The sequence below is a fragment of the Budorcas taxicolor genome, chromosome 24, assembly GCF_023091745.1.
Source record: "Budorcas taxicolor isolate Tak-1 chromosome 24, Takin1.1, whole genome shotgun sequence".
NCBI lineage: Eukaryota > Metazoa > Chordata > Mammalia > Artiodactyla > Bovidae > Budorcas > Budorcas taxicolor.
The window spans coordinates 37,699,363-37,721,390 of NC_068933.1; the positions used below are offsets into that span (position 1 = coordinate 37,699,363).

At 51.9% G+C, this 22,028-nt stretch overlaps 1 protein-coding gene across 2 annotated transcripts in view; it reads right to left on the minus strand.

The window, feature by feature from the left end:
* SH2D4A (SH2 domain containing 4A) overlaps positions 1-22,028 on the minus strand; it is a 64,032-nt gene that overhangs the window by 40,860 nt on the left and 1,144 nt on the right. Inside the window, exons 1-5 of one of the 2 annotated variants that reach the window (XM_052661422.1) lie at positions 21,596-21,658; positions 17,294-17,389; positions 16,993-17,199; positions 6,476-6,635; positions 5,186-5,357 (exon numbers count right to left, since the gene is read on the minus strand). In XM_052661422.1, the coding sequence (XP_052517382.1) occupies positions 5,186-5,357; positions 6,476-6,635; positions 16,993-17,173 (513 nt within the window). In that variant the 5' untranslated portion in view covers positions 17,174-17,199; positions 17,294-17,389; positions 21,596-21,658. Of the gene's footprint in view, positions 1-5,185; positions 5,358-6,475; positions 6,636-16,992; positions 17,200-17,293; positions 17,390-21,595; positions 21,659-22,028 lie in introns of those variants that run through there. The other variant, XM_052661424.1, reaches the window with a different exon arrangement.

The window sequence follows — 22,028 nt, forward strand, 5'->3', positions numbered from 1 at the left end:
TACCTACCGTGCTTGCTTTCATTATGCCACCATAGCACAAAAGTCTACTCCAAGTCCACAATCCCTATGAACAATTCTGAAATCCAACGAGTTCTGAATGTACACAACTTATCCTGAGGAGAAAACGTGACTTGGACTACCATGAGGCCACTTACAATATTTACTGTCACTGATTAGAATGTAACTAAGCCCTACTGGGGATACTACATATTACACGGTATAGACACAGCATCATGGTATAGACACAGCATTTCTTTTATGAAGTCTGAAAAAATCTGAAATCTAAAATGCATCTGGCCCAGGGGTTTGGATAACGGAGGGCAGGCCAGTACTGATGAGCCCTCCGCCTTCAGGGTGTGGTGGGCAGTGAAAGTCAAAGTCGCTCAGTCGTGTCCAACTCTTTGTGACCCCACGGACTATACAGCCCATGGAATTCTCCAGGCCAGAATACTGGAGTGGGTAGCCTTTCCCTCCTCCAGGGGATCTTCCCAACTCAGGGATTGAACCCAGGTCTCCCACACTGAAGGTGAATTCTTTACCAGCTGAGCCACCAGGGAAGGAAAGCTATGCTTTTAATTTCTGGGGCTCAAAAAAAGGCAGGTGCTTTTAATTCCTGGGGCTTCCCTGGTGGCTCAGTGGTAAAGAATCTGCCTGCCAATGCAGGAGACGAGAGTTTGATCTCTGGGTCGGGAAGATCCCCTGGAGAAAGAAATGGCAACCCAGTGCAGTATTCTTGCCTGGAGACTCCCATGGACGGAGGAGCCTGGCAGGCTACAGTCCATGGGGTCGCCAAAGAGTCGGTCACAACTTAGCAACTGAACAACAACAATTTTTAATCTCCAGTTTTTATAGAGGAGAAGACAGAGGCTCCAAGAGGTTCTGAGATTTGTCTGCTGGCCCTCGGGAGAAGCCGGGTCACACAGACTCAGCGCTGCCAGGCACAGGGCAGACACCAAACAGTCTGGCTGAGGCAGCAGCAGGGCTGGGCTGTAAGCTGTGGGGATACCGCCTCGATCCGCGCTCCACTCCCTGCTCACTCCCTCCCCTTTCTCTTTCTGTTTCCTTACAGAAGAAAGTCTACTGTTTAATTTGAAAGCCAGCAACATCTGGATCTAAAGCATTCCTGCTTTAGGAGGAAGAAAAGCAAAACCTCAAATCCCCAGGGTGTGATGGTGAGGGTGCAGCCGGTTCGTTCCCAGCAGAAGAGAGGGCCGGGCCCCACCTGAAACACAGGCCCCACCCGGCCATGGGCCTGCCCCCTCCACTCCAAGAACACACCTGGTTTCACACCCCAGACGGCGGCTCTGAGGATGGAGTGGGATCCTGAAGCCGAGTCCTCCAGCAGCTGTCCAGGGACACCTGCACGTAAAGGGTCAAATTCCTGCCCCAGCCACGATCGCCCCAGTTACTGGCACAAAAGCAAACCTGCCTTTTCACCGAAGACAATCCTGGGCTCCTGGCTATACCCTTAGGATGTGCTGTTTTCACCTCTTGGCATCCTCTTAAGGTGATTTCATCTTATTCAAAATATTAGTGGGTAAAGAGAGCAGATGGGGCTTCTCTGGTGGCTTAGAAGGTCAAGAATCCACCTGCAATGCAGGAGATCCGGTTCGATCCCTGGATTGGGAAGATTCCCCTGGAGGAGGAAATAGCAATCCACTCCAGTATTCTTGCCTGGAGAATCCCATGGACAGAGGAGCCTGGCGGGCTACAGTCCATGGGGTCGCAAAGAGCTGGACACAACTGAGCGACTAACACTTTCATTTTCAAAGAGAGCGGATAATGAAGGATTAACAGTGGGATTTGCCCTGAGTCCTACACCAGCCCAAAGGGGCCCCAGACTACACGTCTATCACTGTGTCTCCCACCTCCATACTTTCATAAGACAATCAGAGCAGAGCTGAAAAGGCACTGGCTGGTACAAACGCAGAGGCCCAGTCCACTCCCATTGTTCAGTCGCTAAGTTGTGTCTGACTCTTTGTGACTTCATGGACTGCAGCACACCGGGCTTCCCTGTCCTCCACTGTCTCCCGGAGTTTGCTCAGATTCTTGTCCATTGAGTTGGTGATGCCACCCAACCATCTCATCCTCTTTCGTCCCCTCTCCTACTGTCTTCAGTCTTTCCCAGCATCAGGGTCTTTTCCAATGAGTCAGCTCTTCTCACCCAGGTGGCCAAAGATTGGAGCTTTTTATGATTCTGGAAAATCGACTGTTCTTTAAATCCTCCCATGGTTATTCAGATAAGCATTATGATCACAAACTTTAATAAGAATGCTTGATAGTTTTTCTTTTCATAATAAATTTTAGGCCTTGTGTAGACAATGAAATTTTAAAGACATGACAATATCCTTTTATTGATAGATGCTATGGTTAAAGTTATATATTTTCTTGGGCTCCAAAGTCACTGCAGACAGGGACTGCAGCCATGAAATTAAAAGACGATTGCTCCTTCGAAGAAAAGCTATGACAAACTTAGTGTATTAAAAAGCAGAGACATCACTTTGCCAACAAAAGTTCCTATAATCAGAGCTATGGTTTTTCCAGAAGTCATGAACAGACGTGAAAGCTGAACCACAAAAAAGGCTAAGCACCAAAGAACTGATGCTTTCAAACTGTGGTGCTGGAGAAGACTCTTGAGAGTCCCGTAGACTACAAAATCAAATAAGTCAATCCTAAAGGAAATCAACCCTGACTATTCACTGGAAGGACTGATGCTGAAGCTCCAATAATTTGGCCATGTGATGCAAAAAGCCAACTCATTGGAAAAGACCTTGATGCTGGGAAAGATTGAAGGCAAAAGGAGAAGAGGGTGGCAGAGGATGAGATGGTTAAATAGCAATACTCACTCAATGGACATGAATCTGAGAGAACTCTGGGAGATAGTGAAGGACAGGGAAGCCTGGTGTGATGCAGTCCATGGGATCACAAAGAGTCGGACACGACTTAGTAACTGAACAACAATGGTTAAGTCACGGCTGCAACACAGATATCTTTACAGCAAAAGTCTGGACTGCATTTTGGAAACATGCATTGTCTCGGCTTCTCACCAGAGTTCTTTCCCGAGGAGCAGATCTGGAGAAGACAATGAATCTGTACATTGGAATTATGACGGGAGTGGGAGTTAGGGCAGATATATGAAAACGAGGACTTTCAGAGATTCGGGGGCAGATTAGTCTCTTCGGGCGTTAGTCTGTGCGTGTGCATACAGAAATAATACTCATGTCGTAAAATGAAATAATTCCACGAGAAAAAGCTTTGCAAACTCTATATCAAAATGTGCATATTTTATTCTTTTATATAAAATCAGCTTCCCTGGTGGCTCAGACGGTAAGAAATCCACCTGCAATGCAGGGTTCAATCCCTGGGTAGGGAAGATACGCTGGAGAAAGAAATGGCAACCCACTCCAGTATTCCTGCTTGGAGAATCCCATGGACGGAGGAGCCTGATGGGCTTACAGTTCACGGGTTGCAAAGAGTCGGACATGACTAAGCACGTATATAAAATCAACTTACATCTCCACCTCAAGGAGTGTGAGAAATACTTGATGTTTCTAAGCCAGCCTCAGACTAGTCTTTATGGCTAATGCACGCTGACGTATGGCAGAAACCAGCACAATACGGTAAAGCAATTATCCTTCATTAACAAACAAACAAACCAGCAACTCCTCCAGCATTTGGTTCCTGTTTATGCTGATGACACCCTCATGCCCCTAGGCGTCCAAGCTTGGAAACCTGTGGTAGAGACCTCGATCTGATGCAAGAATGCAAGACCTACTCAGATGCAAGAATGGCCAGTGCCAGAAATCACTGACAACTGGCAACCTTCTTGCACAACAGGTCGCCCCCAAGAGCCTCCCCCTCTGGCCCCACCCACCCTTCACTCCATCCCTGCCTCTGCACGCCAGCCACCCCAGCCACACAGCCCTGCCCAGCGGTCTCTCTGCTGGAACTTCCAGCCCCTGGCACCCTGTGCGGTCACCTCCAGCTCCAAGTCCCCTGCAGAGCCATTCTGCCCGCCCTGGTGATGCTCACGTCCCCGGGCTAAGAGCACAGAAACACACCCCGGTCCCTGGACCACTGCTTCCGCTTGAAATGACACTTTACATGATGTCTCTCTTGCTTCCTCGGTTATGAAGTCCACAACAGCAGTGATCCCATTTTTACTCCTACGGTGTAATCTCAGTCCTGGTACATAACGGTACTGGTTCACTGAATGAGTAAATCAATCATCCTGGGGTCTTCTCCTCCATGTACCCCCCACCCCCGCTCAACCTCCTCCAAGAAGTAAAGAGCGCACAGTACGCAGAGGGCCGGACCTCATAGGAGCCAGGCCGCTGCAAATCCCCTGCTAGCTCTCCGGGTAATTAAGTTCTTGGCAGAAGACATAACTTCATTATCTAGTTTTATCATTCTTCCAAACCACAATCCCAGGAGCAAATTGTGTTTGAGCTCTTGTAAACCCGACACCTCAGAGAATTCATTCTCGCTCCGAGGACAGAGCTCTTGTTGTGCGGAGGCCAACGGCTGTTCCACACACCAGGCAGACCCTATGAAACCAACGGGCCCTGACGCTTCGTCCTCAAAAGGGGTCAGGTCAGCCCGTTGCTCAAAAATCATTGACAACTGCCAACCATTCTTGCACAACAGGTCACCCGTGACCCTCCCTGTCTGGCCCCATTCACCCTTCACTCCGTCATTGGAGTGAAGCAGGGGGGACTCATGAGGACACAGTAGATCCCGGAGGAGCCAGTGTCCCAGGCCCAGCAAACCGCAGCCTTAACCGCCAGACCCGGCCCTGCCCGCCCTGGTGAGGGGAGTTGGCCACGGTCTGCGCACGCCAGTCCCGGAGGCCACGGGACCAGGAGCTCTGCCGTCCACCAGCTGGCCCTTTGAGCTGACCCGTTACAGAAAAATGTAACAGGAAAAATATACCCCTGGGGATGTCTTAACAATGCAGTTTTCTATTTAGAGTTCTCTCCTCACACCTTCTCTCATGGAAAAGGGGGCTCTATGTTATTTGTGAGGAAGCAGGTGAGTCCATCCCCCTAAGGAATAACCGCAGGGCTTCAAGGCGGGAGGAACCTTTTCCAGAAAAGCCCCTTTAGGATCCTGACGCCCCGGGGCCCCGACACCTCTGTCTCCCCGGCGTGAAGTTCCGCGTGGTTTAGAGACGTGAAAGACTCACGGGTGCTTTCTGCTCTGCGAGTGGTGCAGCCGGCCTGCAGCCTCGGCCCGGCGTCCGCACCTCTGCCGCCTTCTCGCCCACGTTCCCGGTCCCCCCGGCACCGGGCGCCCGCCCCTCGGAGGACGGCAGCTTTGATTTCGAGCTGCTGCTGAGCTCTCCGGGCTGAGCTTTTCTGAGGAGAAACAAACGTGGGATTATCAAAACACATCCTGCAGTAAAGACAGCTTATCCCGCATCCAAGGCCCGGCAGCAGCCAGGACTGGAATCCAGGCCTGCCCGGCTCCCGAAGCAGAAGCTGAACAGCCCGCCTTCTGTTCGGGAACAGAGCACACAGCCTTTGCGTCCACAGCAGCACAGAGTCCCTTTTTTTTCCCTGTGCGCCCACCTACGGCTGTGAAGTCACAGCCCTGGGGCACGGGACAGAGGCCCCCTGTCTGCTCCCGTTTCTCCTCTCACGCAGGGCTGCCCACACTCGGGGGCGGGGGGCCCAGAAGCCACCCTAGCACCCTGGCAAAAGCGACCCACGCCCTGCCCCATGTCTGCCACCCGTGACCTCCCTGCGTCTGCAGTGATTATGTCACTTCCTCATCCAGCACCTCCTCACTGTCCACAGAATGAGCTCCAGAGTCCTAAATCTGGCCTTCAAGGCATGAGAGAGCACCACCCCCCCATCACCCACGTGCACCCCAAACACGCAGACGGATTCACCATCATCCCATGTATCAAATACACTCTATCGAGGGGTCCTGAGGACCTCCTGCCTGCCTTCTCCCATCTGACCTCCTGCAGCTGGAAAACTATTTACCTTTCCAGGCTCTCCCCCTGGGATCAGGATGGGAGCCCCCAGGCTGGCCTGAGTCACAGCGCACACAGCCCACGCGGCCGCTCGTTTTTCCTCCTGGATTGCAGGCTCCCGGACTGTCCCTGAGCACCCAGCGTGGACAGACCCCATCGGGCCTGCTCTCCTCAGGGGCCGCCCGGGAGCCTGAAGTCCGAGGGGGTACCGGAGCCTCACTCGCTCCCACGAATGTGCTGCTCTTGCTCAACGTTAGGGAAGCCCAGGGTCACTGGGGAACCACGTCCACGACATCCCAGTGGGGACGCAGAACAGACAACGTGGTGGCCTCGTGAGTGAAGGGGGTGCCCCGGAGTCGGAAGGGAGAACTTTCCAGAAACTGGACACCGCCGCATGCCCTCGAGGCCCATCTGGCCCTCCCGCAGGCTCTATCAGCCAAGAAGCGCGGCGGCCCCTCGGCCTGGCTGGGCCCTCCCGGCCCCGCGGGTCCACACCTGAGCTCCGGCGTCTCCTGCTCGGCCTTCAGCCTCGCCCTCTCCGCGAGGATCTCATCACAGATCACGTCGTAGGGTTTGTCCAGGTGATGTTCACCCATCACCCAGACCCAGACCTCATTGTCGGCTCCCAGCTTCCAGTGAACGGATTTGCTGTTGTCTGCAAGCAAAACAAGAATCTGGTTCGAACAGCATCTGCAGCCGTGGGTTAGCAGGTTTTCCACCGTTCAAGTGTTTAAAGATCAGATGAAGTGAAGCACGTCCGACATGCTCTGAGCAAGCAACCCCTTCCAGGGCGGTGGCTGGAATGTCCGTTTTGATTCATGATGAGTATGGGTTCTGCACGCGCCCTTTTCACAAGTCAAGACCCCGAGATGGGAAGACCACTGTCTGCACTATCTCTAGGGTAACAGAGCCAACATCAGACCCCTGAACCTCCGAAGCCTAAGAATCTCCCTGCAACCCAGCTGCTCTAGGGCATGGCGGGTCCACCATATTCCTAGGACTCACTGCTGGGTCCAAGGCATGCGTTTTACAGTCAGACCAGCTTTGCTTTAAACCCTAGCCCTGCCACTTAGCCGTACAACTTGGACAAATCATTTAATCTCCCTAAGCCTCAGTTTCTTGTCCACACAACGGGAGCGCTAACGTCGCTCTGGAGGACAGCCGTTGGGGGAGGCAGCTGTGGGCAGGTCCCCGGGTGTCTGACACAGGACAGCGCTCAGCAGAGGCGGGTGCAACCGCTCCTCCGTGCTGTTGGTGGGCGTGGTAGCTGAGAGACTCGCAGCAGCCGTGACAGATGACATACCCGGAGTGGGAGACGTGGGGAAGCTCCTAGAATAACCCCGTTCCCTGCTGGTTGCACGGGCTGTATTTACCTTCTAATTCCTGCTCCTCCAATGGACACATCAGGCTCCCTGACACCCAGGACGGTGGGTTATCCCCTGGATAAGTCGGGGGACAGGCAGTCCTAAGTCTGAAGGTCCTGGAGGGGACTCACCAGGGCCATGAGGGACCTCAGCTCGTCCTCGTCCACATGCCTGAGCCCAAGGACACACACTCGCCAGCGCTGCTGAATGTGTGATGGGGGGCAGCTGCCAGAACGCAGGCCAGGCCGGGGAAGGGTCACAGGAAGCAGAGGCCAGCTTCCCACGAAAGAGTCTCCATCCAGCAGACGCAGAACCAGCATCCTGCTGTGGACTGAGGACACAGCCACTCGGGGCCAGCCTAGCTCTTCCTCTGGGTGCCTTCTGCCCGCGGGGCTATGGAGATGCTCTGGGTACAACAACGTTCTCAGTAGGACAGTCAAGATGTCCCTGGGGGCTCAGGGGTAAAGAATCTACCTGCCAACGCGGGAGACACGGGTTCGATCCCGGGGCTGGGAAGATCCCCCATGCCTCAGAGCAACTAAGCCTGTGTACCACAAGCCTTGAGCCTGAGGCTTTGAGCCCGGGAACCGCAACAAGAGAAGCCGCTGCAAAGAGAACACACACCGCAACCAGAGAAAAGCACATGCAGCAATGAGGACCCCGCATAGTCAAAAACTAAATAAATGAAATCACTAAAAATAAATAGCATGTTGGGGGGCAGGGAGGAGGAGTCAGTCTGTGCTCACAGGTGGACGCAGGTATGAGGGAAGGTCAGTCCCAGGTGGGCCCTGGCTGGGGAGGCCAGGTCAGCTCTGGCTCGTTGAGGAGATGCCCACAGGTTCCTTCACCGTGGGACGCTGGCATCCCTCACAAAGCCCCCGCACTGCCCGCTCTGGGGCAGCTAAGAATGTTCCCACTGTGTCTACTTCTCCATCTTCACCTAACAACCCTCTGCCAACAGTTCTGGCAGCAGGAGGAAGGTGGCCGGAGACGGCGTGGCTGAGAGCCAGCGGGGGCGGGAGGGGCCCAGGGGTCCCTGCCAGCCCCTCTCGGGACAGCAACACACGCTGCCCCTAAACCGTGTCTGAGGGCATAACGCAGGACACATGGGGGCCGTAACTCCTGCTGGGGGAGGCCCTGCTCTGGGGGAGAGGAATCCAGAAACCCTGTGAACACAGGAGGGGCTAAGAGGCAAAGGGGAGGGGCAGCCAAGGGGAGGACAGAGCCCCTGTTCCTCTAAGACAGTGCGGGAGGCGTAAAGAGACGGCGGCTCTGGGGCAAGAAGGAAGGGGGTTACTGGACGTGTCAGAGAGCAGCCCTGACGAGAGTCTCTGCTCTGACGGCCCCTCTCCTTCGGGGCAAAGACACTGGGGTCCTCGGGGGGTCCACACAGCTCTCTGAACCCAGGGAGGGGGTCATTCTAGTAAAGGGAGTATCAGCCTGGCGCCCCCAGCTTTGTGCCAAGACAGGGAGGGCTGTCTCCCACGACGTTCCCACAGCATCCCTAAGGCTGGCGGGGTGCCGAGCTGGGTGCTGTGGGGTGCACAGGGTGAGACACCCTCCTGCAGGTCACCAGGGCCTGGGAGAGGAGGACAGGGCGGCTGGTGACCGACTTGATGAACTTCGCCACCTGTCTACTTCGTGCCAGGCCCTGAGGTGGATGCGCTACAGACACTTGCAGACAAGACAGACCAGTCCCGGCTCTCAGGGACTCACGTTCCAGCTGAAGGAGGCAGGCGCTGGACTGATGGTTAGTTACGAAAGTAGCGGGACTGAGACAGTGATGAAGCTAGTTACTCAGCTGTGTCTTGGGACCCCACGGACTGTAGCCTGCCAGGCTCCTCTGTCCATGGGATTCTCCAGGCAAGAATACTGGAGCGGGTTGCCATTCCCTTCTCCAGGAGATCTTCCCAAACCAGGGATCAAATCTGGGTTTCCTGCATTGCAGGCAGATTCTTTACCATCTGAGCCACCTGGCTGAGAGAGGGGTATTAAAACGTTAGTGATGGGGTCTGGTGGGCAGGGGGACGTACTCTGTGACCCGGCGAGATTACGTCCAACGAGGACTCAGAGAAGGCAGGGAGCTACGAAAGGACAGAGAAGAAATAAGAAGTTCCTGGCGTTCAGCTAGGGAGGCTGGGTATGGAATTTAGACAGAGAACAGAGTGGGTTTGGTGCTGGACAGGAGGAACGGTGTGACCGAAGCCCAGGGACGGGAACTGGCGAGGGGGCACATGGAACCGGGGTCTCCGCCAGAGCTGACGAGGCTTGAGAAGCCACCTGGCTGTGGGCTGAGGTCACACGGGGAGCGGGGGCCCGCCTGGCACAGGCCCCGGACACCCAGCAAAGGGGTTTACGTGGAGGGCCTGTGTTGCATAACTCCAGAAAGCTGTACGAAAATCCCAGTGTCTACGGCACTTTATTTCTCCAGTCTGAGTTTCCTCTTTGAAAAAACAGAGGCGAAGCATCTGAACTCACAGACAAGTGCTCAAAAAGGATTAATTCCATGCTCTTGGTCTGAGGGACCAACCAAGAGTCCACAACTGTCAGACATGGCACCACAAAACTCCCAGAAGAGAACACAGACAAAACATTCTCTGACATAAATCGTAACTATTTCCCTAGCTCAGTCTCCCAAGGCAAAAGAAATAAAAGCGAAAATAAACAAATGGGACCTAATCAAACTTAGAAGCTTTTGCACAGCAAAGGAAAACCATCAACACAATGAAAAGACAACCTATGGATCGGGAGGAAATATTTGCAAACCATGTGACCAACGAGGCTTAATTTCCAAAATAAACAAACAGCTCATACAGCTTGATACCAAAAACAAAATAAAACAAAAAACCACCCAATCAAAATGTGAGCAGAGAACCTAAACAGATGTTTTTCTGAGGAAGACATACATATGGCCAACAGGCACATGAAGAGATGCTCAACATCACTAATTATTACAGAAATGCAAATCAAAACTACAATAAGGTATCAGCTCACACTGGTCAGAACAGCCAACATCAAAAAGATTGCAAATAATAAATGGTGAGAGGGTGTGGGGAAAGGGAAACCCAGCTACTCTGTTGGTGGAAGCCAAAGTTGGGACAACCAGTATGAAAACAGTACGGAAGTTCCTTAAAAAACTAAAGCTACCATTCGACCCAGAAAGCCCACTCCTGGGCCTATAGGTGCCTTCCACCAACCCTGGGCTGTAGCGTCCATGTGCTGCCTGAACTCCCAACGCCCAAGGAACTGCCTGCCACTCTGGCCACTCCTCGTGGTCACTCACCTCTGACCCAGAAACCAGAGGGCAGATGCCTGGCCGGCAGGGCCTCCAGGATTTGGGTGCTACGGCCACGTTCCTTCCGACCAATGCCGTGCCAGGTCTGCCCTGAAATACGTGGAGCATCACCGAGGCTGTTAGCAACCCTACTCGGCCGTGAGGAAATTGAGGCTCAGGGAAGGTTAAGTTCCTTGTCTGGGATTGTAGAGCTGGTGCAGTGGAACCAGAATTCCTTACCTGACTGTGAGGCAGTAAAACCTGTGTTTAGAGCCACCTCTGATGCACTGTCCAAACTGAAATATATTTGAGAGCAAAAAAAGGAAACCCACCAACAGGAAAGGCAGGAAATGAATGTTTGCAGGGCTCTGCTGAGCGAGCTGGGTACGGGGTCACCGTCTCGGCCCTGCAGAGCAGGACAGCGCCAGCCCCACGTTTCAGTGAAGACCAAGGCCCAGTCCTGGGCTTCCCTGGTGGCTCAGCAGTAAAGAATCTGCGTGCAATACAGGAGCCAGAGGAGATGCGGGTTCAGTCCCTCGGTTGGGAAGATCCCCTGGAGGAGGGCATGGCAACCCACTCCAGTATTTGTGCCTGGAGAATCCCCATGGACAGAGGAGCCTGAGGGCTACAGTCCATAGGGTCACAAAAGAATCGGGACACGACTGAAGCAATTTAGCACAGTAAGGCCCAGTCCTATGGGGACTTCCCTGAAGGTAGTGCGGGTAATAATTCTGCGAGTCTGTGTTTTAAACCTTTGAAAATATTTATTCTAGAGACAAAAGGAACAGAAAGGGAGCTGGAGAACCCACAGGGCGCCACCATCCCGGGCAGCAGGTGGTGGCACAGACAAGCGAGTAGGTCACTCAGGTGGGAGGCCGGCTGGCTCCAGGGGGTGAAGGGAACATCTGAGTGGGCATCTGAGTCCAGCACTCCACACGTGAGACTCAAGGCCGTCACACTATCCAGCCCAGAGTGAGCCCAGAGCGGGCTGGGACCAGCGGCTCAGAGCAGACTCAGATCTGACGTTCAAACCCGGACTCCACCGGTGACCCACCCACATCACTTTCTCCAAGTCTGTTTCCTTACTTGTAAGAATCAGGTGGCGGGCAATGATCACTTCCCTGGATTCTTACAAAGATTAAATGAAATGACATCAACACAAGGGCCTGGCACTTGCTAACAGACCCACAGGGTGGTAGGGAGAACCTCCGTGGGATGGAGCAATGGGAGTGTGCTGAGACAGGGAGTAACCAGGGGACTCCAGGCTTCCGGCTTTGGTGACTCAAAGGAAAGCGGGCTGCTGATCATGGTGGAGACTGAGAGGCAGGAGCAGGCCTGGGGGTGGTGGGGGAGAGAGAGCTGGGATGATGCTGAAGAACCTGGTTTTGCATCAAGGGCCCAAGGGTCTTCTGAGCAGAGATGTCGTTGGGTAAGTGATACAAGACCAATGCTCAGATAAGAGGTCTGGTTTCGAAATACAGGTGTGAGATTCCATAAAGAGAAGAAAAGGTGCCCCAGGGAGGGAGTACAGAGACCCTGACCTAGTCAGGGGAGTCTGTGAATGAGGCTCAGGGAATCTGTCAACGTTGGGAAACTCTGCAGCAAATGCCCTCTGTATGGATTTTCCTGGTCCAAGCTTTCAGTAAGTTTTCCACAGAGTCTAAGGGACCCTCAATCCTACCTGAAGCTTACCAACCAGAAGGGTAGAGAGAGGTTCCCCTGAGGAACACAGGCATTCAGGGTCAGGCAGAAACGTAAAAGACAACAGTCATGGAGACAGCAAGGGACCACGACGCGAAGAGGCTCTGAGAGGCAACTCACAGGGTGAGAGCCGGCTGAGAAATCAACTGAGCTGGGAACTAAGCCCAGCAACGGAGGCCACCGTGCTGGCTCAGGAGGGGAGGGAGGGAAGCAGGCACGGCAGATGGCACACCCCAGGGCTCTGTCGTCGTTTCCCTGAAAAGGCAAGGCTCTGCATAAAGGAGCTCGTCTGAGAATCCACAAGTGAAATTTCACAAGGCCTGTTCCAAGGGTGCACGCGGAGCATCTCAGTCACCGCTCATCGTGACCAGAGCCTGGCTTCTTGCGAGAAGTTCCCACCAGCTAGAGAGGTGTCTATTGCTGGGCAGCCTCTACCAAGTAAAGACCTCCTCTGTGTGCATGACCAGAAAAAAAAGCTTACGGAATAAAGGCTCCATGGGAGAACACCCACACAAGCACATGTTCAGACGTGTGCAGGGCAGCCGCAGACTACGGCAACTGTTACCAAGCTCCAGGAAAGCTCGACGCGCCAGGTAGGCTGAACAAGGGGCAACGTTTGTTAACAGTGCCAGCTATGGGAGAGTCAGACCCAGGGTCACTGACCAGCTGCTGCCCTGGGCGAGTCAGTTAAGGTCCCTCCCTCTCCCTTTCCTCACCTGTGAAATGTGAAAGTAACTCAGCTCCAGGCTTGGCTGTGATGATTTCGTGAGGTAATAGACTTGAGCACAGAGTTCAGGGTCTGACACTCCAGCAGCTCAATCGGCACTGGTTGGGGCTGGGTTTACTGTCTAGAGCAGTGCTGTCCAATGGGAGCGCTGCCTGTAATTGTACATTTTCTAGCCGTCCTATTAAAAACTCAACAGGAGCCCAGGCAAGATGATGGAGCAGAAAGGCCCTGGGCTCACCTCCTCTCATGAGAACACCAAAATCACAACTATCTGCAGAAAAACCATCCATGAAAAAGACCAGAACCTACAAGAAAAGATCTCCTCCAACCAAAAACATAGAAAAGGAACCATGGTGAGACACACACCACAGTGAGACAGATACCCCAAGGTGGACGACCCACAGACTGGAGCTTCTCCCACCGGAGTGAGAGTTCTGAGCCCCAGGTCAGGCTCCCCAGCCCAGGGGTCCTACTCATCTGGGAAGATGAGCCCCAGAACATTCGGCTTTTGAAAGCCAGCGGGGCTTAATTTTGGGAATCCCAAAGGGATGGGGGGAAATAGAGACTTCACTCTTAAAGGGCGCACATGAAATCTCACACACACCAGGACCCAGGGTGAAAAGCAGTCATTTGATAGGAGTCTGGGCAAGACCTATCTGTCGGTTTTGGAGGTCTCCCAGGGAAGCGTGGATGGCTATGTGTCACCCTGGGGCCATGAATCCTGGAGGCAAACATATTTGGGGACCTTCTGTCGTGAGGACATGGCTGCTGACAGTTTCCATCTTAGCTCATCAGTGCCAAAACCCGGTCCCACCCAACAGCCTCCAGGCAACCCAGGCTGAGAAGCCTCAGGCCAAATAACTAACTGGGTAGGAACCCAGCCCCAGCCATGAACAGGCCCTAAGGACTTCCTGAGCCCATAGCTGACTCTAAACATACCTCTGCACTTTGCCTTGCCCACCCAGAGGGCCAAGACCCAACTCCACACACCAGTGGGCAGACACTGGCCCTTCCCTCCAGGAAGCCAGCACAGGTCTCCAGACCAGTTATTTGTAAAAATACAAATAACAATCTCGAAAAAAGAAAAGAAAAAAAAACAACGAGGCAGCAGAGGAACACTTTCCAGACGAAGGAAGACGATAAAACCCCAGAAGAACTAAAAGAAGTGGAGATAAGCTTTCTACCCAAGAAAGAGCTCAGGGCAGTGCTTGTAAAGATGATGAAAGAGCTCAGGAGGACAGCAGGTATGCACAGAGCAAGAAGTTGGGATTTTTAAACAAAGAGTTAGAAAATATAAAGAACACACAGAGAAGGAGAATACAATAACTAAAATGAAAAATACAGGAAGGAATCAATAGTAAACCAAACGATACGGGAGTGGATCAGCGAGCTGGAAGATGGAGCAGTGGAAATCGCTGGTGCTGAGCAGAAAAAAGGATGGAAAGAAGTGAGGACAGGTCAAGAGACCTTGGGGACAACATCAAGGCACTAATATTAGCATTACTGGGGCCCAGAAGGAAAAGAGACAGAGAGTGAACCTGAGAAAACATACGCAGACATAATAACTGAAAACTCCCCTAGCCTGGGAAAGGAAGCAGTCACTCCAGCCCAGGAAACGCATATTGTTCCAAACAGCAGGAGTCGCCAACCTCCAGGCTGCAATGACCCCCCATCCCTCACATTACCACCCCCCACCATCCCCATCCGCGGAAAAACTGTCTTCCCTACAACCCGTCCCTGCTTCCAAAGTGGTTGGGGACCACTGCCAGACAGAATGAACCCAAAGAGGAACATACCAAGACTCGACTGTAATTAAACCACAAAAATTAGAGATAGAGAATATTAAAAGCAGCAAAGGAAAAGCTTCCCAGGTGGTGACAGTGTTAAAGAATCCACTTGCCAATGCAGGAGACGCAAGAGAGATGTGAGTTTGATCCCTGGGTTGGGTAGATCTGCTGGAGAAGGAAATGGCAACCTACTCCAGCACTCCTGCCTGGAGAATCCCAAGGACAGAGGAGCCTGGTGAGCTACATGGCGTCACCAAGTCGGACACAACCGAAGCAGCTGAGCCTGCAGCATTGGAGAAGCAACAGCTAACATACAAGGGAGCCCCCCAAGGCTGGCCACTGGTTTTCCTGAAGGACAGAAGGGTGTAGCATGATACCTTTAAAGAGACGAAAGGGAAAAACCTACGACCGGCAAAGCAAGAACTTGAGCAAAGAACTTCACCTTACATCACCAGGAGGAGACCAACTCTGCAAACGTGAGAAAGCCGAAGTCTCTCAAAGAGCTCCAGGCCACTGGTTCCAGGGGACATAGCCCTTCTGCGGCCCCAGTCTTCACAGTCACCCACCACGTCTTCGAGTCACGTTCACAACTGATACGGTGCCAGGAGGTCCCGTTGTACTTGGTTAACTCAGACCAAGGGATGCAAGGAAATGGAGAAGCCAGATCGGAAAGACACAGGCTTATGCTTCAGTTTGGACATGCTACCGCTAGAAGGAAAACCAAGGATGTCCTTGGAGAGTGCAGAGTCCTGTGAAATCCAGTGGACCTGGGTACCACTGGGGTGTGACCTTGCATGTATTACTGCACTTCTCCATGTAAAACAGGACCACTGATACCTGTTTTGGAGAAATATCGTGAAGATGACATGTAATACATGTAAAAGAGCTTTGCATGGTGTCTGACAAAACAGGGGTTTAATAAATAGCTGCTATTGGTGATAATAATAATAATGTGAAGTACTCATATTTACTTCCATATCAATATAAAACCTTAACTGGAAAAAGGTTTTAATAAAAGACAGTGCAAGAAAAAAGTCACTAAACTGACTTCCCTTTTGAGTCTGTGCAAAGAAGGGAGATTAATTTTCTCAATCTTTGAAACCCTGAACGGTTTTATCAAATTTATTTTTCCTGGCTTAATGAAAAATGAAGAGAAACTGATCTTTGAATGCCTCTCTGTAAGTGACCTTGAAAACTGTTTTTTTCCAACAACATAGGTATCCGTCCATAACAAAAAGTGTGTGGATGGTTATGTGTGTAAGCTGATGCACACTTTCCATGTCTCTGTGTACACATGATTTAACCCTGATATACAAAGAATTTTTCCTCATCCATGGTCCCAAAGATGTGGCCAAGCTACCAGGGATTCCTTGGGTCAGGAAGAGGTAGTACATTTGAAAGGTGAACTCACACTAAAAAAATCAGCATTATGACTTTTTTCCTTTTAGTAGTATTTGCATCTTGAAAGTAAATGTCCCTAAAAACAGAAGACTCAAAGAAACATCTCTCAGAGTCTACGGAATGGAAACAGCACTTCTAGAGAGATGCACATATAAAGACTTTGCATGCTGGTAGCAGAATACCAGGGGCTTCCCTGGTAGCTCAGTTGGTAAAGAATCCGCCTGCAATGCAGGAGACCCTGGCTGGATTCCTCGGTCAGGAAGATCCCCTGGAGAAGGGATAGGCTACTCACTCCAATATTCTTGCCTAGAGAATTCCATGGACAGAGGAACCTGGCGGGCTACAGTCCATGGGGTCGCAAATTGTACACGACTGAGCCACTAAGCCCAGCAGAGCAGAACACCAGGCATCTGGGATAAGAGGAGGTGGACCCGAACATGCCCCTCGAGTTCAGCTCCACGTGACTTTTTACTGCAGCTTAAGGTCAGTCGGTTTCAAGAAAGACATCTGCTCTCAGCCTCACCACTCCAGAGTATTGCTGCTCGTGTGTGTGTGTGTGTGTGTGTGTGTGTGTGTGTGTGTGTACGCGCGCGCGTGCTTCAGGCTAATCAACTGCACCATGAAAAGCTCAGTAACACTGAGGGTCTGCCTGCCAAACCGGACCTCAGATGCGGCTAGCTGCTGACCAGTGTGAGCCATGCAAACAAGCAGGGAGGCCGCCCGCCGCGGAGGCTCCGGGAGGAGTGAGCTCCGCTTACCTGTCTTCGGCCTGGGTTTCACTGGCAGGGACTCCTGTTTTTCCATCGCTGCTTCTCTTTCTTTCCAGCGGCGGACCTGCTCCTCCCTCATCTTGAAGAACAGGATCTGTTTCTGTTCCTCGTTCAGCTCTGCCAGCAGATCAGGATCTATGTACATCTCCGACAGGATCTGTTTCAGCATCTTTGCGGGGTTGGAGTCTTTTATACCTGAGGCAAAAGTTCTTGAGAACGGCTTCCAGGGCTGCCTCCCCTGGGCTGGCATGGGGCGGGGGGGGGGGCGGGGGGGGGCGCACCCACAGACCTTCCCAGACACTCGTGGGGCTGGGACAGCGGCAGTTCAGTGAACTGGCTCTGGGTTCCCACACCGGGCCCCCTGTCCAAAACGCCACTCATGAACCTGCAAAGAGCAACCGCCAAGATGCAACCGTGTTAGAAGGTACAAAGGCCAGGACGGGCTTAGGAGTAAGCTTGGCAGAAACACAGATCCGCCTTTATTTCAGGCAAGCTTTGTTAAGAGCTTTGTGTAACCTGTATCCTGTAATTTCCAAAGATACTTTAACAAAAAACAAAAAAATAAACCCTAACTTTTTACCGGTCACTCTCAGGGAAACAAAAAATTAACAGAGGCTTGGCCTTCTCCCAACTAAGCAAACATGCGATTACCTCCGAGCTCAACAAACCACCGCGTCCACAGCTAAAAACAGTTAAAGAGACAAAAGCAAGGATGAAATTAAAAGCCTCTCTCCAAACAATGTACTTCAAAAGCAAACACTGTTTTTGAGATTTCAGAGAATTACCCACCCAAACCCAAGCCAGGCTTAAGGAAGAAATAAAGAAGAAATAAAAATTAGACCATAATGCAGTTTTCCCATTTTCCCTTACAAGTGGCTGTTAATACACACAATTATGCGCTGTCATCTTCACAGAAGGACAGTTCAGTGTTCAGACAACTCACTGGAACCACAGGAACCGTGCAGAGCAGGACAGGGCACTCACGTGCATTTTGGAAGGGCACCAGGGTTTAGGCGTGCCTCTTCCAGATACCCTAATTTCACAGGGTCTAAATTTACAGACCAGATAAACTGGGGAGCCGTGAAATTAAAAGACACTTGCTCCTTGGAAGAAAAGCTATGCCCAAGCTAGACAGCATATTAAAGAGCATTACTTTGCCAACAAAGGTCCGTCTAGTCAAGGCTACGGTTTTTCCAGTGGTCATGTATGGATGTGAGAGTTGGACTGTGAAGAAAGCTGAGGGCCAAATAATTGATGCTTTTGAACTGTGGTGTCGGAGAAGACTCTTGAGAGTCCCTTGGACTGCAAAGAGATCCAACAAGTCTATCCTAAAGGAGATCAGTCCTGGATGTTCACTGGAAGAACTGATGCTGAAGCTGAAACTCCAATACTTTGGCCATCTGATATGAATAACTGACTTCTTGGAAAAGACCCTGATGCTGGGAAAGATTGAAGGCAGGAGGAGAAGGGGACGACAGAGGATGAGATGGTTGGATGGCATCACCGACCCAATCGAATTGAGTTTGAGCACACTCCGGGAGTTGGTGATGGACAGGGAGGCCTGGCGTGCTGCAGTCCATGGGGTCGCAAAGGTCAAACATGACTGAGCAACTGAACTGAACTGAATTGAAGGGGTGACCAGGCTCATCACAAAGGGTCCTCGGTCTGTAAGACAGTTTCTCAGATGGCGGAGCCTTGGGCCTGAGCACACAGGTGACTTCACAGGGGCACCTACTCCTCAGCAGACGTGCTCTACTTCACACGTTTCCATTTGGTCTATTTTCAAAAAATATAGCAAACCTTCATATTTTTGTCATTAGGAGAAAATGATGTACACATTTCCATTCTGGGGGGAAAAACCGAATGCTTATTTTGTTCCAATATAATAAGAAATCCACAAAAAGCTTATTTACTTCAACTCTGCAGGGTCACCTATGTTCTAAGAAACAGACTAACAATCCTACCATCTGGCCACGCCCTCTCAAATATCTTCTTTCTCCAAACTAAGTTCAAAGGCTCTTAAGCTTCAGACCAGTCGCTCAGCCACACGGCGGCCCTCCCAGGCCCACGGCCGGTCACCCCCAGCCCGTCTCCTGGTCACCTCCAGGCAGGCTGCCGCACTCCTCTCACGCCCGGGAGGCTCCTGCAGCTTCGTTCCTGCTCCGTCTCCTTGCGCAGCTGTTTCTCCATTTACACCCGCTTTTTCAGAGAAGCACAAGCAACAGCCCAACAGCCAGGGTACCCAGGGTGCTCTGAGTACCAACAACATGTAGTTCCATTCACTAACATGCCCTGTGTAGCAGGGACCTTTACTGAGGCTACCACGACCCTCGCCATCTGCGTCCTGCCATCTGTAGCATTCAATTACCCGGGGCTCAAATGGAACACAGTGTTTAGAGAAATTTTTAAAAGAATTAAAGGCACCGTCCGACTCTAACTCAGTCAGGCACGCCTGCCCCAGGCTGCCTGGCTAGCTTTGTATTTTGCTTTGAGGCGACCCTCAAAGGCTCTAACGGCCACACCACTGATGTCCTGCGATGCGTTCCTGACTCTGGGGTCTCCAGGAGAGGGGCTCAACTAACTCTACACTCGACGGGGGTTTCCAGAGGCTGAGCTCTTGTCTGTAGGCGTCAGAACAGCAGGAAGAAGGTAAGTCCTCCGCTCACTGGACTCCAGTGCTGGAGACCAAGTGCTAAGAAGCCAAAGTGAATGAGTCCTTGACATTCCGAAGGAACATACCTCAACATAATAAAAGCTATAGATGACATTCTGGTAAAGGTCCTTACGCCGGGACACTTCTTGACCAGGGGTTGACTTTCACAGAAATAAAACACAGGGGAGAGGAGCTGCCCAGGGAAGCTGGAAGCTTCCGCTCTATCCCCCAGTCTGGAATTGGGCGACTCCCAGCAACAGGGACAGGGCAGGCAGCGCCTAAACAGGAAAACCCTGAAAGGGCTGAATCCGCTCTCCCCTCCCCACCTGGCGCACTCCTGGTCTCAGACGCTGACCCCAGCCGCAGCCACGACTGACCATGAGCAGTGAAGGCAGTAACTAACGAATCTTCATCCCAACCTTGGAGTTCAGCCCCTTACCATCCCCATTTCCTACAAGACGATGGAGGGGGTGTGCCCGGCCGTCTGGCTCCAAGTCAGGGGCACGGAGTTTGCCGGAAGCCCAGAATCAGGCTTCCCTGGTAGCTCAATTGGTAAAGACCCCTCCTGCAATGCACGAGGCCCTCGTTCGATTCTTGCGTCGGGAAGATCCCCTGAAAAAGGGACAGGCTACCCACTCCAGTATTCTTGGGCTTCCTTTTCGGCTCAGCTGGTAAAGACTCCGCCTGCAATGCGGGATACCTGGGTTTGATCCCTGAGTTGGGAAGATACCCTGGAGAAAGGAAAGGCTACCCACTCCAGTATTCTGGTCTGGAGAATTCCATGGACTGTATAATCCATGGGGTCACAAAGAGTCAGACACGACTGAGCGACTTTAACTTTCACCTTTCAGAATCAGAGCATCACCAGCATGGGGAACTGCAGGTGACATTTCAGAAGCAAGTTCTGGCAGCAGCAATGTTGAACCCAAAGTGCATGAGGCAGGGTTGACCCTCTTGGGGTCTCTGCAAGCGCAAGTGGCCTTAGGGGAGGGCAGGTAAGGAAAAGCCCCCACCCCAGGAAGGACAGCGGGCAGTGACTGACACACGGGGCTCACGGCATTCACACAGAACTGTCTACACAGCATCCACCCGCAGCTCCATCCACAGCCCCTGGGGAACAGACCAGCAGCGGAGACAGACTGGGGGAAAGGGCGGCTCTGTACCGCAGGGATGACAGATCCAAGCTCTCACAGCTTCAATCTTGTGCAGTTTCCCCCAAACATGCTTTTCTTTTTTTGTATTAAAGGTAATTAGTGGACCTTCAGGGAAAGACACTGGCTTCCCCCTATCCTCAAAGAAAACTTGGGGATCCCGCGGACAAGAATCTTGCGGGGTGAGGTTGCTGAAATACAAGCACTGCATGGGACGCTGAGGCTGGGGCCCGCCAGTGGGAACCTCAAACACAGCGCCGGCGGCCCAGGAGGCCAGCCCTGCCTCTGCCGGACTGGGTGTCACTTCACATACCCGTGCTGGCTTTCCTCACCGTAAAAGGAGCCTGAACTGTGACTCTGTAACCTGAGGTCTGTGCCACACCATCCAGCGGGGACTTAAGGAGGCAAGTGGAGGCAGGGTGGAGGAAGCAGAAAGGAGGAAGTCAGCTGGCCAGGATTTCCCCTATTTTACCCCCTGACAATCAGTGCTGTGACTGAGTCTGGCACACCGAGTGCAGCGGGCTGCCCCCATTCAAGATCCAGTAAAAAGAAGAGCTGGGCTAACTCATTTTCTTCCTGTGCAATACTTTTCTTAAAAGACAAAAATGACCAGCAACACGTCCACGTCTGCTACTTTTTCCAAAAATAAATTTCTAATGGGTCACAGTTGTCTCCCAGGACTCCCATAGGTGTGGCCTGGCTCTCATACTTGCTCATACTTGTCCTCTAAACAACGATTCTTTTTTTTAGAGGACTTTTTGTATTTTTAATGTCTCTGAGACCTTACCCGAAAGGATGGTGCAGTGGTAAAGAATCTGTCTGCCAATGCAGGAAATGCCAGAGAGCTGGGTTTGATCCCTGGGTCTGGAAGATCCCCTGGAGAAGGAAATGGTAAGGCACTCCAGTATCCTTGTCCAGAAAATTCCCTGGATAGAGAAGTCTAGGGGGGCTACAGTCCATGGGGTCACAAAGAGTCTGACACAATTGAGCACCAAAAAAAAAAAAGCCTAATTAATCATAAAAATATTGTGATATGGACATTATGACTTTAATGGTAAGAATATCATTTGAATTATAATTCTTTTCAAAGAGCCAGCTGTTTTCAGACTTTCAGTTATCTCATTCAACTTTGCCTTATTAGTCTACCCGCACAAAGGTTCTCTTTGAGGATAAAATGAATTGGTGGCGGGGCGGGGGTGGGGGGGCGACATCAATTTGGT